Source organism: Elaeis guineensis, chromosome 4 (assembly GCF_000442705.2).
Source record: "Elaeis guineensis isolate ETL-2024a chromosome 4, EG11, whole genome shotgun sequence".
In the NCBI taxonomy this organism is placed as follows: Eukaryota; Viridiplantae; Streptophyta; class Magnoliopsida; order Arecales; family Arecaceae; genus Elaeis; species Elaeis guineensis.
In genome coordinates, this window is record NC_025996.2 from 1384917 (window position 1) to 1401249 (window position 16333).

General features: G+C 41.7%; 1 protein-coding gene across 2 annotated transcripts; it reads right to left on the bottom strand.

Moving 5' to 3' along the window:
- Positions 1-8315: 8315 nt before the first annotated feature.
- Positions 8316-14257, bottom strand: LOC105044300 (auxin response factor 18). 2 transcript variants are annotated; one of them, XM_073255272.1, is made up of 6 exons: positions 13561-14257; positions 13302-13347; positions 11968-13138; positions 9700-10616; positions 9032-9097; positions 8316-8771 (listed from the first exon to the last, which is right to left on the bottom strand). In XM_073255272.1, the coding sequence occupies exons 3-6, from the start codon at positions 13099-13101 to the stop codon at positions 8738-8740; spliced, it is 2151 nt and encodes a 716-aa protein (XP_073111373.1). In that variant the 5' UTR covers positions 13102-13138; positions 13302-13347; positions 13561-14257; the 3' UTR covers positions 8316-8737. The 2 variants fall into 2 exon arrangements, with proteins under 2 accessions (XP_073111373.1, XP_073111372.1); XM_073255271.1 differs by having other exon boundaries at positions 11968-13125; positions 13561-14256.
- Positions 14258-16333: the final 2076 nt, after the last annotated feature.

The following is a 16333-nucleotide window of genomic DNA, read 5'->3' on the forward strand; positions in this document are numbered from 1 at the left end:
GACGTGCTCATCCAACAGAGGTTGATCGATGCTCTCTTGTGTGAGGAGAAGCCAACCATCATGGAGGTGCGGGATTGAAAACAGCTACAGATGCAGGCAGTGAGTACCATCCGCAAGTACCTAGCGGATGAGATGGTAATCCATGTACTGAGCGAGACTTCAGCGACGGTGTTGTGGTCGAAGCTCGAGGAGTTGTACATAACAAAGTCTCTCACAAATACTTTTTTTCTTTGGAGGTAGTTCTACTAACTGCGGATGATGAGGGACAGAACGTGTAAGAGCATCTAAGCCACTTTCAGAAGATCCTCACCGACCTCTTCAGCGTTGGTGAGAATGTTGAGGAGAAGATCAAGGTGCTGGTTTTACTGGCGTCGCTTCCTCCTTCGTACGAGTCCTTAGTGATTGCTCTTCTAGTGAGAAAAAGTATCATCAAGATGGACGAGGTCACCACGGTGATACTTCAGAATGAGGTTCTCAGGAGGGAGAACCCGACTTCGAGCTCAAGTGCAGTAGCTCAGCTTTGGTGGCTTCTGGAGGAGCAGAAGACGGTAGACGGAGCGATAGGAGATCGCGACGAGGGTGGTCCAAATCCAGGAGGGACTTGAGCGAAACTAGGTGTTACCGATGTGAAGATTTGGGGCATCTAGCTAGAGATTGTCCTCAACTCAAAAATCAGACAGTGGCTACTGTGGCGATGGCCAACACGATTTAGATGGAGATATCTGACGAGGTATCTGCTTCTTTCCAGCAGTGGATATTAGATTTTGCATGTACCCATCATGTATGTTGCAGAGAGAACAGTTTGACTCCTTGGAGAACAGTGAGGGCACTGTATATCTGTCGGATGGATCGAGCTGTGCGATTAGAGGCATCAGGACGGTCAGCTGGAGGACACATGATGGTGCAGTGAAGAGATTGAGGAAATTCGATACATATCCGATTTCAGGTGGAGTCTTATCTCACTTAGCAGATTGGATTCGAGAGGCTACAGGATGGTAACTGGTGGAAGAATCCTGAGGGTGCTACGCCGCGATAGGATTGTGCTGGAGGAGAAGAAGAGGACATTATTATCTGGCAGGGAGCTCAGTGCGAGGTAGAGTTTCGGGAGTCAGGTGGAGTCCAGAGCAAGGTGGAGCTCCAGGTGGAGGTGGATCGGACACGAGACAAGAGATTCGAGAGGAGGAAAGACGACGTCGTAAGGTGAGATTCCTATTATCGCAGGATGATACCCTGAGTAGATCTCAGATCAGGAGGAGCACAGCATACGACGGAGATGGGATCGAGCAGCTTGACTCGACTCTCATGTTTACCCATCCATGATCAGCAGGCGATTGTCCCAAGGCATGGGGACGAGTAGATCCAGAAGCTCTCGGAGTTAGGAGAAGATCGAATATCGAGTCGAGATGGAGATTGTTAAGATTTGATGCCTCGAGATTCGGTCTACATTGAGCCCACAGCGAGGTTCACGATGAAAAATAGAGTCTAACGAGACCAAGATCACCTCAAACGGAGTTCGGATCGCCGAGATACGTGCTTTTAAGGTTTGCATGAAATTCGAAGCGACGGAGGACTGCCGGCAGGCCGGCGGTGGTGCGGCTGTAGGAGGCAGGACGCCGCCCAGCATGCGGGCCAGGCATGCAGGGCACGGCCCGGCTATACCGGGCGCGCAGCCTAGGCGTGGGTGCATGGCCTGGCCCAGGAGCGCGCGTGGGGCACGGCCCGGGCCCAGGCGCCCGGCACAGGCGCTGCCTAGGCACCGCGCTTGGGGCCTGTACCCCAGTCCACCATAGACCGGATGGTCTACGGCCTAGCATGTGGACCGCCTGGGCGTTTTCCACACGTTTCGCATGGTCCACGATACTATTCTATGGATCGATCGCGATCGAACAGCTCTGGGACGTTTCGATCTTGATCCAACGATTGAGGCTTGATTTGGATTGGTTTAGGAGTTCTAAACCTAATCTAACACGGGATTAAGCCCTTTAAAAGGGCCTGATCGCGTGAAACAGAGATGTGTGGTGGCTCATTTTTGCTGTGATCGCGCACGACTTTGTACGGCCACAGAAAATCCAGAGAAGAGAACCCATGAACAGAGAGAGCCGTATGTTGGGAGAGAAAGAGCGGGCTCCTGGACAGCGGACAGCGGTCGTTTCAGGGGTTCAGGGGGTCTTCCAAGAGAGAGCTTTTGTGAGAGAGAACTTCTTGTGAGGAAGAAATTGGGTGTACGAAGGTTGAGGTGAGATCTTCTCTTGTAAATTTTTTTTCATAGTGAAGTTTGCATGCTCCGTAGAGACGAACCTTTTGTGACTGATCACGTATTTTGATTATTTTTTTTTATTTCTTCTTTCTTCCTGCTGCATCATGCAGTACAAAAAATCTTGGAAGTGTATTCTGGCCAGACATCCACCTAGGAGATGCTCTATGGCTTTATTCACTTGGCAATTCTATGGATATTGGTGTCCAGATTCAATTGAATCCACGTTAGATTCCCTCGTCCTTCCAAAAAAAAAAAAATCCATATCAAACAACTACCTCTATGTGGCCAATATGTATGCATTTTTGGCAAGCCATAATCGGAATCAGGTGGAGTGTAGACTATATTGTAGTAATTCGAAATGCAAAGAATGTTTATAATCATATAAATAAAAATCTAAATTTTTTTTTTTTTTAACCCATAATTTTTTTTTTCTTTGGCATATGCAGCACAACATCTACCCTGAGATATTTAGTTATTTGTGGGCGAGATTGCGAAGCTTTCTTATTTTAAACAGTATGATTATTTGAAAAACTCATCCAGATATATTGGAATTCTATGTTAAATATTTTAGAGTACATAAGAAAAAAAATATAAAAACAAAAAAAGTGTGCATAAACTTATTTAATAGCTTATTAGAGAATCTCAGAACCAGCTAATAACAATGTAAGCAGGCTCCATAGATCTAACTACTCTAAGAACAGTCACATTACTCGAGCTGGTAATTGGTCATGTTTGAACATAGAAAATATCAAATTATGAATAGATTCAATCTAATGCTCGACTAAAAATAAAAATAACTTAGGTGCAAGATTCAGCTCATGTTCGGTTCTACTCGAGAATGATAGGGCAACTAGGAAAGCCTAGGAGAAATTGGTCAATTTTTCTTCTGCTACTGTTATCGTGGGTGCGGTGTCTCCGTCACCACCAAACTGGTGCGGTCCACGAGATGTGCAGCAACAGCTAACATGTCCCCTCCACACGCACGTGGGGCTCCCCCTCCACTTCCCATCTGTCATCTCGAACCACGGGACTGGCGGCCGACCCCAGGCTGCCCCCGCGCTGACCGCTCCAAGTTCTTCCCCACCCTGTCCCTGGTGCCCTCGGCGGCATGGAACTACACATTAGGATGCAGTTTATACGCACTTACTTGGGATGGTTATTAATCTTTTATCTTAATTATTTTTTCTTCTTCTTGGTGAGATGACACTAACAACAACTCTTAAAGCTACTATATTTTAGAAGTCTCTTGCTATATACATTAATATAATAAATTTACTTAATAATTCTTCTTTAGCCGCTATTCATGATAACCATTGGACATCACAATAATATTTTTAACTGAAACTTCATGCCGGATGTTGCTTCTCCAAATCAATCCAACCAGAACGCCAAGATAACTGGGTTGTTGGAGTGCTCAAACTATTTAGGTTGGAAAGGTTGGCTAAGTATTGGTGCTTTTCTCCGTAACGATGGTTCGATGATTGTTGAATTTGGATGATGATGGCTTTTGTGCTGGTAGACCCAATATAGTGTTGAATGGTGGAGATTTTTTTGGATCTTTGTTCCGACATGGGATCCAACTTGAAACAACAAACGCAGAAAAATCTTTTTGTTAAAGAGTATCCATAGAAAACCATTCAATGCTTAAATTAAATTAGGAAACAATAGAGGTATTATAAGAGTAAAGTGGCTTAATAACAACCAAATGATCATTGCGTAGTTTACATATAAATTGATGATTTTTGTCAAATATTATGATCTTTTTTATTTTTATCAGATGCAAAATCTATGCTGTACTAAGATAGCCATTTATGAAGAAGTCCTCCTTCATATCAAGTTCATCCTGTGTCTTGGCTATCCCCTTCTGTTGGGGTTTTGAAAATAAATTTTGATTCATCTGTTGTTGAGCACAAAGTGACTGCAGGTTATGTTATTAAAAATCATGATGCGTTCATGCTGCGAGTGGAGATAAGGTACTTCCTCATCTATCCGTTCCGTTTGCAGAATTAATGACTCCATGGCTTGCAATTAAGGTAGCCATAGAGGAGCTTCATGCTATCTGAACCTGGGTAGAGGGGGATTCTGCTACTGTAGTGTCTTGGTTAAACAATTCCTCATTACATTTGTTAGATCACATTCCTCATATTAAAGATGTTCAGCGATGGACTTCATGTGCTAATATTTATGAAATTTCTCACACCTTTAGGGAGGTGAGCCAGGTGGCAGATTTCATGGCTAACATAGCACTACAAGGGAATTTTACCTGGTCATATGATGAAATTCTTGATTGTCATGTTATATATCTTCTACAAGCTGATGCCCATGGGATTTCTTATTATCGATAATCAAAGTCCCACCGAACAGCATATGTGTATAATCTTCTCCTGTTCACACATTACAGATCTTCATAGAAGTGAGCTGAGATTTTATGGGGTCAACTCTATTATAAACAGGCTGTTATCATGCACTACTGATTCAACATCCAGGAAAGGATTGAAGATGCAAAATCTATTACACCTTTTTATATGCTGTATTCAGCAGGGTGTTTGTATGTTTCCTGGGTGCTCGAATCATTGTATGCATCTTGGCGGATCATTTATTGTCTCATATCTATTGCAGAGAGGTAAAAAGAAGAGAGGAGTTAAACAATCTGAGCGGAAGAAGGAGAAAGTAAAAAGGAAAAAAAAAAGGAGACCGAAAGGAAGAAAGAAAGAAAGAAGAAAGAAAGAAAGGAAAGGAAAAAAAAAAGGAAGAAAAGATGAAAACAAACATCTAACCTTTGTTTATTTACATGTGCAGGTACCATCTAATGTTTTGGATGTTCTTTGGCTACTTATTAGTTATATACAACTATAAGTTATGTTATTACAGCTTCATTATTTAGGGATTTTCAAAGTTATATTTCGATGACTTATGGTATTCAAAGAGTGGTATGCTATGCTTCATTTACCAAAGTTGTTTCAGGAAGCCTTTCAATTATGATATACTTCAGTCTCCATGCTTTATTTGTACTTCATAAACAAGTAGTTCTATATATCTTTATTTAGACATATTTAGCATATGAGACTCCTGGATCTTACAATGACATAACTTCATGGTTATCCTGGGTACTGTTAAATAGTCTCTTTCAATATTTTCAGTGTCTTCACCGGCTATTACTCTTCATCCTTTCATGTACAGACTCCTACACTATACATATGCTGCATACTCCCATTGATGTTGTATACGCTACTTTTCCTGAAGGGTTAAGAGATTTTTCTGTTGATTTGCATCACAGATTATTGGAAAGACAATATAGTGGAAAGCAAAAAAGACAGATGAAAAGAAAAAAAAGGAAAAAAAGAAAAAGAAAAAAAAGAAAAAAAAGAAATAGAAAGGCAAAAGAGAATAATACAAATAAAAATTTTATCACTAACCTTTTTTGGATTTTGTTGCAGGTTTCAGTAGACAATGCTGGTTTTTTTACTTCATGGGTCATACTTGTGTTTCTTTGCATTTGAATTCTAAACATATTTCATGCTGGTTTTCTCCTATATTTGCTGGAGGGTTCACGATCATGATTTCAGATATTTGGATGGGCGGCTTCATTGGGCTTGTTTTCATATCAGCTATTATCAGCTCAAAGGCTCATTCCTCTTATTTTCTTATTTCGGGTTTCAACTTTATACATTGTGTTCTTTTATTTTACATCCTGAAATGTCAGTTATGGCATTGTGCGGCTTTTGCTCTACACAACATGGACTTCCTGGGTTCTATGGAGCTCGGTTTGCCTTCGTTCAGACTTTTATTGCTTCATTGGGGGGCATTTCTACTATTCACATATCTATACAGTTCGACAAACAGCTGCTTCTTCATCTCTATTATTATCTGTTTCAAATGGCACATTATTACTTTGATAGGCGTATCAGGACTTGGCTTTTCACCTCATCTGATGCATTAAAAGTTGCTGATACTGGTGGGCTACATATTAATGATGGAAAGGTTCTTTTAACTGTAACCGTAAATGATATTTACACACGCTCATGCAGTTGGTCACTTGGCTGTGGGAAGTTATATCATCTAACCCAACTTTGGAAGCTTCATGGTTCAATTTTATATCCTTTTAGCCTGCAGGGTGTTAAAATTTTCTATGTTCAGCTCTTATTGCAGTTTGGGCTACTAGGTGTCCTTGTAAATTTGGCCATCATTTTGGGTGTTCTTGAATTGCTTTGTTGTATAGTGACAGTTGGGACAGAACTTCTATATTGTAATACCCTGTTTTAATATATATGCCTTCAGGCCTCTTATATCAAAAAAAAAAAAAGAGTCAAGGGGCAGCATGAGGGGATGAAAGAGCATTTCTATGGCTCAAAAATATTTACTTGGAGGATCCTCTAGAAGTTGCTTATATAGGCAAGGTCAGTATCCATCATCGTGAAAATTGATTGTGTGAATTGGCTATTTTTGATATCAGATCATGCATCTCAAAGGTCACGTCCAAGTATTTTTCCCATGTATTTTTCTTTGCACATCTAGTTAGTTCATCATGAGGTTATAAAAACTGTTCGTGATCATGACCGGACTATCACCAGTTTGAGAGAGAGTTTCAAATTCGAGGGCCTCTTTGAGCATCGCTGGGTCGGCCATATGGTGGGCTTGAATTGATTGATCAGAGACTTCATAGCGAATTTTCATTGATCAGCCTGTCACACGGTTGCATGTTGCAATCGGTTTCCATGAGTACCATGCGTATAATTTTCTTTAATTTGATAAACAATGAATCTCGAGCAAATTGTGCCGTTGCTATCTTTCACCACGCATAATTGTAATAACTTATTATTTTATCCCAATGAATCCAGAGATAAGAGTTATAGCTGAAATGACCAAAAGCTGTTCGACAGGACAAGCTCGATCAGTGGATCGACGGATCCGTATGCTGCACGCTGGAATGTGACATGTATTATTGGCCATCCAACAAAAGAACCATGATGGATCATATCACGGCTTGATCGACATGATGCAGCCGCACGGGGCATTTAGATGGACCACCACCTTTGTGTCGGGTAGGAATAAGTGGACGTAGGTACGACAACGATCCAGGGGTTGTTGCCGACAAATCGACAATGCTTCGGTGTGCAACACCTACCTTTTGAATGCGACGGATGCCATACATCTTGACTTTTTCCTTTTTCCTTTTTCGTTTTCTTTTTTTTTTTTTTGACTTGAAGCTAAAGTAATAAGAGAACCACAATGATATACGGACCCAAAAGGAAGGGCCCATTTGGAGGAAGGGACGCATGAAGAGTAACATGGTACATCTCGTCGAATAATGAATACCAAGGAGTAAGTCCGAAATCATTGGTTGCTGAGAGAAATCAAAGAGTTTGGGAAGGAACCGGTGGTGGATCCACAAGACAGCACATTAGTTACTTGATTTCCAAAAAGATAGCCCGACATAGAGTTGGCTGAACCATCGTATCGTACATAGCATTTACCATCCAGGGAATAAAATCTTTTCCGTTCATCTGAGGTATAAATCAAATTAGGTTAGGTGAAAAATCTCGAAAGATTAAAAAGATTAGCTTCAGGGTCATGGGTACATCAAACTCGATTGATTTATCTTTCATAGACGATGCAGCAGTTGCTCATCTTCTGCTCTTGTAAAATAAAATAAAAGCTTCAAATCGTCACGGATTCAACAGACTGGTAAAAAGATAATACCAAACGGTGCAACGATGAATGCGGAGTTGCCAAAACATTAAAGAATCCGACTTTAGCTATAGAAATACCCACGCCTGGCATGTCATCTTTCTTCTCTGTTAATTGAACAACTTTATGAGAGGCCAATTTTGTTGCACTGCAAAACATCCAGCAGTCAATTGTGCAATAAGATAGTGGGATCAAATCCATCAAACGGTTCAACCATGAAGATTAGTCAATAGAAGTTTGCGCAGGCAAAGACGGGATAAAAGAGCAGCCACCAGTCACCACCACAGCAAAAGTGGGAATTGAGAAAGGCCGGACATTAAAAAGGCAGCACGGACCTCCCACCACCGCAGCCTTTGGAAAGGACCAGACATTAACAACACAATAAAGAGATGAATAGATGTCATGGGACCCTACAGGACCAACTGTTGTATCGGCTCACACGCCCCCAGGACAGAAGACATGGATGAGCGTCTACAACGGGATACCAGTTTCCACTACACGTGGAATTGTTGCGGTAAATACATGAAAATATTAAATGCCTGCACAGAGGAAGAAGCCTCCCAATTTCCTTTTGCATCGTCAACACGTTTAACTTTCCAAACCATGAACATAACCATCAAGCCCAGTGCCCAACCGTTCAGGTTGGGGTTCTTGACCCAAAAAAAAAAAAAAAAGAAAAATGAAAAAAAAGGTAATTGATTACATCCATTTTCTTACGACAGGCGCCTATCAACCGGTCATGCACGTATCTCCTAATTTTTGCGAAGGCTTCCTGCAACTCCATAAGTGCATTCATGAGACAGACATTTGGGCTGTCACTGCATTCCTGTCAAGTGCAAAAAACCTTTGAAAGGGCTATTAACATAGATGCATGTTGTAGCAATTTCCAGGACGAAAAGATAAGACAAATCCTTCTATTCATCTAAGATGGTAAATACCAAGTCTGGATCCAAACCCCGTTTGGGGAATTGAAATAATACAATGAACTGCCTCTGCGAACTTGAATAAACAAAAGGGTCCAAGAAGATGACACTTAACAAGACACTTGCTCATTCAACTGTACATTTGATGATAGAATTGCCCTACCTCCCTATGTTGTCGCTGCCTGAATCTGTTAATATCGTCAGCCTCCGTGCTGTCTTCATGAACTCACTGCAATGGTAGAAACTATCTCTCAGAAAGTTAAATGAAATTCTCAGACACTCCAAAGCCTTCAATACAAGTCCAATTTAGTCAAATCAATGATTATGAGAAAGATGACCTAGTGGGAAGTAACCCACAACCACATACAGCAATATAATAGCCGGAACTATAGGATATATTCCAACTATCATAGGCACAGCACAAATCATTCATCAAGTTCAGATATATGCCTGCGAGCTCCTAGTACAGGAAGCAGACTGCCTTTTACTTGAATTTGCTTGTCTTAATTTCAAGGCTTGACAGGCAGAATAAGATAAATAATGTTAATTCACAACTCAATGTAATATCAGAGGTGCAATTATCTATGAAACATCATTTTTTTCCCCAATTACTTCAGGTCTAACCTCAATTAAGAATGCAAGCTCACTAGAAGAGATGCAAATAAGTGAATAACAGGAAAAGGGGAAATGCTACTAAAGAAGAGAAATGCGAGCTCCTATAAAAATCCTGAAAGCACACATTGGACTTAAAACCGGTTACTATATGTTTGTCAGCTAGAGAGGCTGGCTTTAGAGATTTCATATGTTATAAACTCTGATCGTAATACTCACCTGAAGGGTTCACCTCCAGTATGTTTAACTGCACCGGCTGCATCTCGGTAAAGCACGTGGCTCATCATTTCTGATTTATCAATCCCAAACATGTCAGCTAGCCTCCTATATAGCTCTTCATATGAACCAAGGACAGAAAGGTCCAGGGTGCGACCTACATCTTCTGATTCCATGAAAACCTTGCAATGTCCAGTCTCCAGACCAAGCTCGGATGCTCGGCGATCCCTGTACCATGGAAATCCTTCACATGATGAATTCTCTGCAAGCCCATTTTGATGAACTGCAGAGCCAGAACCATCTGACATGTTTGTGGTCTTGTCAGGATTCCCATCTGATGAGCTGTTTCCAGTAACTCCAGGAGAGATTCTGTCCCCAGAATTGCTCGAAGATATCTGCTGTTCAGTGAGTATTGGTTGTCCAAAAAGCACTAACTGCGGTGTCTTTCCATCACATAGTTTTTTTGTGCTCTGAGAAGGATTGCCAATGGTTAGCAAACAAGATACATTGTCCTGAATGGCAGGGTTGCCAATGATAAGTCCTGTGGAGATTCTAGAGGGTGGAGTGGCTTGATCAAACCGGTGGAGCCCAGGATGGAACAGACCCGACTGCAGTTTGTTAAGGTGAAGATCTGATAGAGATATACCAAATTGAGCATGCCTGGCTCCCTGTATGCCTGCAGGAGTGCTGTCTGGAAAGCAGCACAAGGGGCTGCTGCTGGGCGCAAGGGGGTTTCCTGGAAACAGTGGAGTTGGAAGTTGGCCTTCAATGGGAAAATCAGGGTGTTGTGGGATGCGAAGCTTCTTCCGTGGTGGTGAGAAAGGTGCTAAATGGATAGCTGGCAAGTTAGAAACCAGTTCGACAAGCCACGGGCTCACATGTTTCACATTCTGTAACAAGTCTGGTTCATCCCATGTCACCTGCAAGCAAAACCATTTCAATGGAAGGTTACAGTCTAGCAATAATTTCAAGACATAAATGAAAAATGAAAATTACAAAGTTACAGTCTAGCAATAATTTGTAGAGTGCACAAAATAGTAAAACATGAAAATATTTGAGGACTTTATGAAGAAAACATGTCGGTGAAACACAAGCCATTTGAGTTATTGATGTCTAAATTTAAATTATCTTTTGTATAGCTCTACAGGTATCATCAGCATGTCAAATATCACCATTTGCTGATTAGAATAAACAAGAGGGGCTTCAAAAATCTCTCATCTATTTTGCCTACTTGAAATAGATGGTATATGATTAAGCTACATAATTCATAAGGTTCACATAAAATGGAACAATGGTATCACAGACGCTCTTTTTTCCACACAGAGAGAGAGAGAGAGAGAGAGGGAAGTCTAGCTTTTTTTTCCACCAGATTTCCCTGTAAATACTTTATCTTCATAGCCAAAGCAGGCACACAAGCCTAAGCATGGTCTTCAATAATAGAGTTGATACAAAACAAGATATGCTCTATGAATATTCATAATAATCCATTTTTTTGGAAATAGAAGCAGTAATATGAATAGATATTCTAATTTGGCAGTTAAGATAGTTATTGATGCATGATTCCAGAAGAATCAATCATACCAATCAAATGTGGAAGAAAGTAGGCTTCTTTACAAAAGATAGATAGTACAAATGGCAAGCATGACACATGTTCCAGAAGCAAATATCCAGGCAATGCCTCATATAGGTGGAAAGGCAAAATTAAAGCAAAATATAATACATCTGCATAAGAACTAACAACACATACAAGCGTACATCAGATTTCATAGATAAAACTTCAGGTAGAACAAAGCACACAGATGATTGCAGAAAAGTTCCCTTCCATCTCATAGTAGATAAGTAAGAACATAGGCGGGCTACAAAATGATCATTGTACATGTTCACCCTAAAGCTGTTTCTCTATTGAATAATTCAACAGTTAAAATCTATATGAAGAAGGCAAGAATTCACAAGTAAAATGAACAGGGTAATGGAAGGGGAAAAAGAACTATATTGGCACCCAAAACATAAGGTTTCTTCTTTCCAAAAAATAGCATCCCAGCGCATGAGGCTCCCGCGGCTGCGGGGTGCATGCCAACAAATATCTTGTTTTGTTGGATAAAGCATGCCAACAAAATTTGCTGATCCAAAACAAACTTAATGTTAAAAAGTGATTGAGTAGAATATTGACGCCAAATAATACTCAGAAAAAGGAATTACTACATAAATAACACAAAGGAATAGAATGCACAATAAAGTCCACATTCCATGGATGCCTCATAGAAAGCATACCTGAAGAAGTCTCCAAGGTGAATTAGGCCATCTTATCGGATCTGCAACCTGAACAGAAGATATAGTTCCCATGAACCAACTAATCCTCGAGGAATCCTCAGTTTCAAAAGCCATCTTAAATCTCATGCCAGGACACCACTGGATCCGCATCGCTACTCTCACAGCTGCAGCTTTCACACAGAACTCAGGCGTACTGGCCCTTGGGTAGTAAGTTACCTCAAAAGGCTTGCCATTAGCTGCAAGATTTGCAGCCTCGATAACAGAATCGGCCCTCACTCGACCCCTTCCCCTCGTAATAGTCCCACCAGAATTCAAGATACCGCCATTTCCATTGCTTCTCATCAACTTATTTTCTTCTTCCCTTAGGAAGACAGAAAAACCCCCATAGGCTGGGAAACAGTTTCCAGTGGGAGGATTCCACCCCGGGGACTCATGCCCCACACCAACCCCTCTTTTGGCCCGTCTGATCCCCACACAAAGATCCCCATTCTCTGTTCTCAGGAACACAATAGAATCCCCAGCAACAAGCTTCTTCTGGTTCACAAAAGTGCTCCAACCAGTGGTAAGCAAGTGCCTGCGAGGAGTCCCTCTGTATATATGCCGGAACTTCCAAACCTCGCCATGCACATCCTTGGCAAGAACAGTCTGGACTGGAGGGTCTGCCGAGTAGTCCAACCGCGGGAAGATAGTCTCAGCACAGTAGCGAGGAACAGAGAAGCCCCCGCCATTGTTGGCATCCGACTGGGTCAGTGTCTTGGCAAAAGATGCAGGCTTTTCCTGCACATCAGCCCCGTTGCTACCGAGGCCCATTCCATCATCGTCGCCATAGTCCGGCTCGTCCGACCGAACTGGAGTCATGCGGATCTTGGCAAAGACCTCGTCGGTCTCTGGATCTGCCATGAATTTCACAGCGGTCACCCGGCAGAGGATGAGCGCCAGGACACCGGAGGAGCTCCCGAAGTCCACGATGCCTTGGGCGTGCTCTGCGTGGCCCTGGGGGAAGTAATACACCTTGGAGTTCACCGCCGGCATCTGAACCATCCCACCGGCACATGCGTGCCAGAGCTGGGAATCCAAGCATTTGTCGGTGTCCTTCATCGATTCTTTGACGGGTTCGCTGCTGAATGTGATCATGGTCCAACTAGTTTCAGGCGAATGCTGCGAATGAAATCTGATTTCTTTTAGTTTTGGGCATAAAATCAGACAAGAAGTAAGATCCGCTTTGCTTGAATCTATAAATGATCAAATCCAGCAGAGAAATTATATATATATATATATATATATATATATATATATATATATATATATATATATATATATATATAAACTCTCACCTTTCAACAAGGCAAATCCATCCTAAATTCCTTCTTTCCCAATTTCCTGATGAAAAAGAATAAAAGCAAATGAGGACGCAATAGGAGTTTTAAAGCATGAACTAAAAGGCATCTACAACTATAAAAGTTACCGTGCCCGCCACCTCCCAAAAAAAAAAAAAAAAACAGAAAGAGAGAGCATTTGCTCATGAAATAGGGGAAGGAAAACCCAATTTTTCAAAGCACGGGAAGAAATTAACGAATCAAACCAATCCCTTACCTTTCTTTGAGCAGAATCACTGCTACCGGAGAATGAACTGTATAAATACCAATTAAGTTCCGAGTATACGAGAAATCCACTCCGTCCCCAAGCTTATTCTAGGAACTCAAACCCAAACCCAGGTCGCCTTCATGAACAATATGAAACCCTAAACTGAATAAAAGAAACCTATACCTCCCCTGAAGAAACCCCAAAGCACTATCAACTCCTCAATAGAAGCCGTAACACTCTCCAACCCTAGAAACCCAGCCCAGAGCGCGAGGCCAAAACTTGCAGAAGGTACAGGCTTCTGACTAAAAAACCACGAGTCCAGATAACCAACAACGCAATACCATCTTCCAAAATCCCATTTTCCCCCAAAAAGAACCGGGCTCTGTCAGCAAATGTTCACCACTTTGCTTCTTCCCATCTCCAACTCCAATCCCCACACCCAAATCGCAGCAAAGACTCCACATTCGGCGGAGAATCCTCACCACCGTATCATATTTCCCCTTCTGATCCGCTTTCACCCTCAGATCCTAAGAACTCCAGCACAGATTCAGAAGGAATCGCCTCATTCTCAGGTGCTAGCAAGATTCCCCAAACAGCAAAGTGTGGCGAAGAGGGGACTCGCTTCACGCTGTTCTTCTTCCCCTCTTTCCCCTCTCTCATCTCTTCTCGGATCTCTTATAGCACCTCACTTTCTCCCGCACCACATTTTTATGTAGTTTGTCCAGAGAAAAATTATTATTATCATAAAAAAATAAAGCCGGAAAGATTGTGGGTGCTAGCGGGTCGGAGCCCAACTAGAACCTGATCTAAGACGAGACCGAAAACTGACCAAACCCGGCCCCACCCGACACGACCCAACCCATTATAAATTTAAAGACGTTAAAATTAATAAAATAAATAAATGATATTATTCATGCGACTTCAATCTAGAGTGTTGGCGGTGGGAGGATGTGTGGAGGATTGGCTACAGGTTGCAAAACAGAAAACGGAGGTTACACGTGAAGCCATAATCGGGGTTTGCCTCTGGTAAACTATACTGGGGTTAGACACAAGGGGTGGTTCGGGAGTTAAGGTTAAGTTGGGTTACGAAAAGAGCGGCGATCTGACCGGCCTCGTGGTTTTCCGCCCGATCTTTTGGTCGGGCAACGGGATTGTCGACGCGGCGACATCGCCAATTCCTCGCGAACCCAGCACCAGATCCGTGTTTCCTTCCTCTGGTTGCCCTTGCTTTTCCCCTCATTTACACGAGTGCCACTGCGCTACCGTCTCGCCGTTTGATCACGGATGTGCCCCGTGGCAGTGGATGGCCTCTTTTTTTTTTTTTTTTTGGATAAGGATTGGATGGCCTCTTTGACAGCAAAAGGTATACAAGGAACACTGGTTACGTTAGCCGTCACAATGACATTATGATGGCCTCATTCATCGTATTTATGATGGCTTGCTAGAGTTGCTTACATGTATGGATATAAAACAGTCATCGTTTATTTTTTTTTTTTTGGTCTTTTTTTTTTCCCATTTTGCAAGTCTTCGTTTAGTCTTTGATTTGCTATCGGTGGCTATTGTATAACAACGAGAATTGTTGTTATTTGACGTGTTTATCGTTCATCTGAATACAATAAAAAACCAATAATTCTATTCTCCATGTGATCATGCTAAGATAACTCTATTTATTTATTTAGTATTAACACCTATTACTTTCTTCTGCAACAACTAGTATAACAACCAGAATATTTTATTTTTGTTGTTATTAATTAATATCATAAAGAGTAATTGGCGTTAACAGAAAATATCTTATCTCTAAACAAAATTTCTCTCCGAAATATCATTTCCAGATGGACTACGTTCAAGTTGAATTTGATACGTGGCTTTCGTTCTCTTCGTTGTCATAGAAAATAATGGATTTAGACGGTTCCGTATTTAGGAATGATACCCTTGGAAGCAAGCAAATATGATGGGTACACATGCATGTAGACTTCCTGATCCCTTCACATTCATATCCGATGCGCCGAGCTTGGAATCCACAAGGCTCTCTGTAGCTTACCACTTTATATAAAACGAGAAAAATCGTTATTATGTAACTCTTATCTCTGAATATTCGGGACGTAGAAGTTACAGCACTTATTGAACGGTTACTTCATTAACTACCATTAAGGTTGAGTAATGGACAGATCATGGGTGACTCTCGCACCCCATGATCGTGTGTGGTTAATGCTCGTGCCAAGTCACCGTTGTTTGATCTCCAGAACTGCAGAATTAAAATAGTCGGCATAACGTCGAGGAAGTCATCGGTCAAATACCGACTATATGCTGAATCATCGTTGATCAATCGTCGATTGTATGTCGGATCAAGTCGGTCAAATGCTGACTTGATCAAGTCCCATTGATCTAAGTCGGCTCAAATTATATCAGCTTAGTCGATGCAGAGAAAAAGAGAGACAGTCGTCACGCACTTAGTCGGCAAGGAGGCGAGGATAAGAGATAGTCGGCTAAGCGATAAGGATCTACTCCAATATTTGCCCTCCAACTTCTGAGTTCGACTTTGTAGTTTTAATATTATAAGAGGAGTTAATTATCGTACAGATCCGAATTACTTTTTTCGACTTTCTTCATTTATTATTACCTCGAAAATCGTATCCAACTATTTCATCATTTTGTGGAGCGAGCCATCATTTTGTTATTTCGTAAGACACGTGGTGGCTCTGTCGCATTGCAAGTCACGTAGCAATTAATACAATGAATCGTTCTAAACGACCTTCCATAATAATTGCAGAAGCCCGAGTCG

Excerpts from the sequence above, each read along its gene's own strand:
- LOC105044300 (XM_073255272.1), bottom strand. The coding sequence starts at position 13,101 with ATGATCACATTCAGCAGCGAACCCGTCAAAGAATCGATGAAGGACACC. Across the intron at positions 10,617-11,967 it reads CACCTTGGAGACTTCTTCAG|GTGACATGGGATGAACCAGA; the intron begins GTATGCTTTCTA and ends TTTTGCTTGCAG. Across the intron at positions 8,772-9,031 it reads GGCAGCGACAACATAGGGAG|GAATGCAGTGACAGCCCAAA; the intron begins GTAGGGCAATTC and ends TGCACTTGACAG.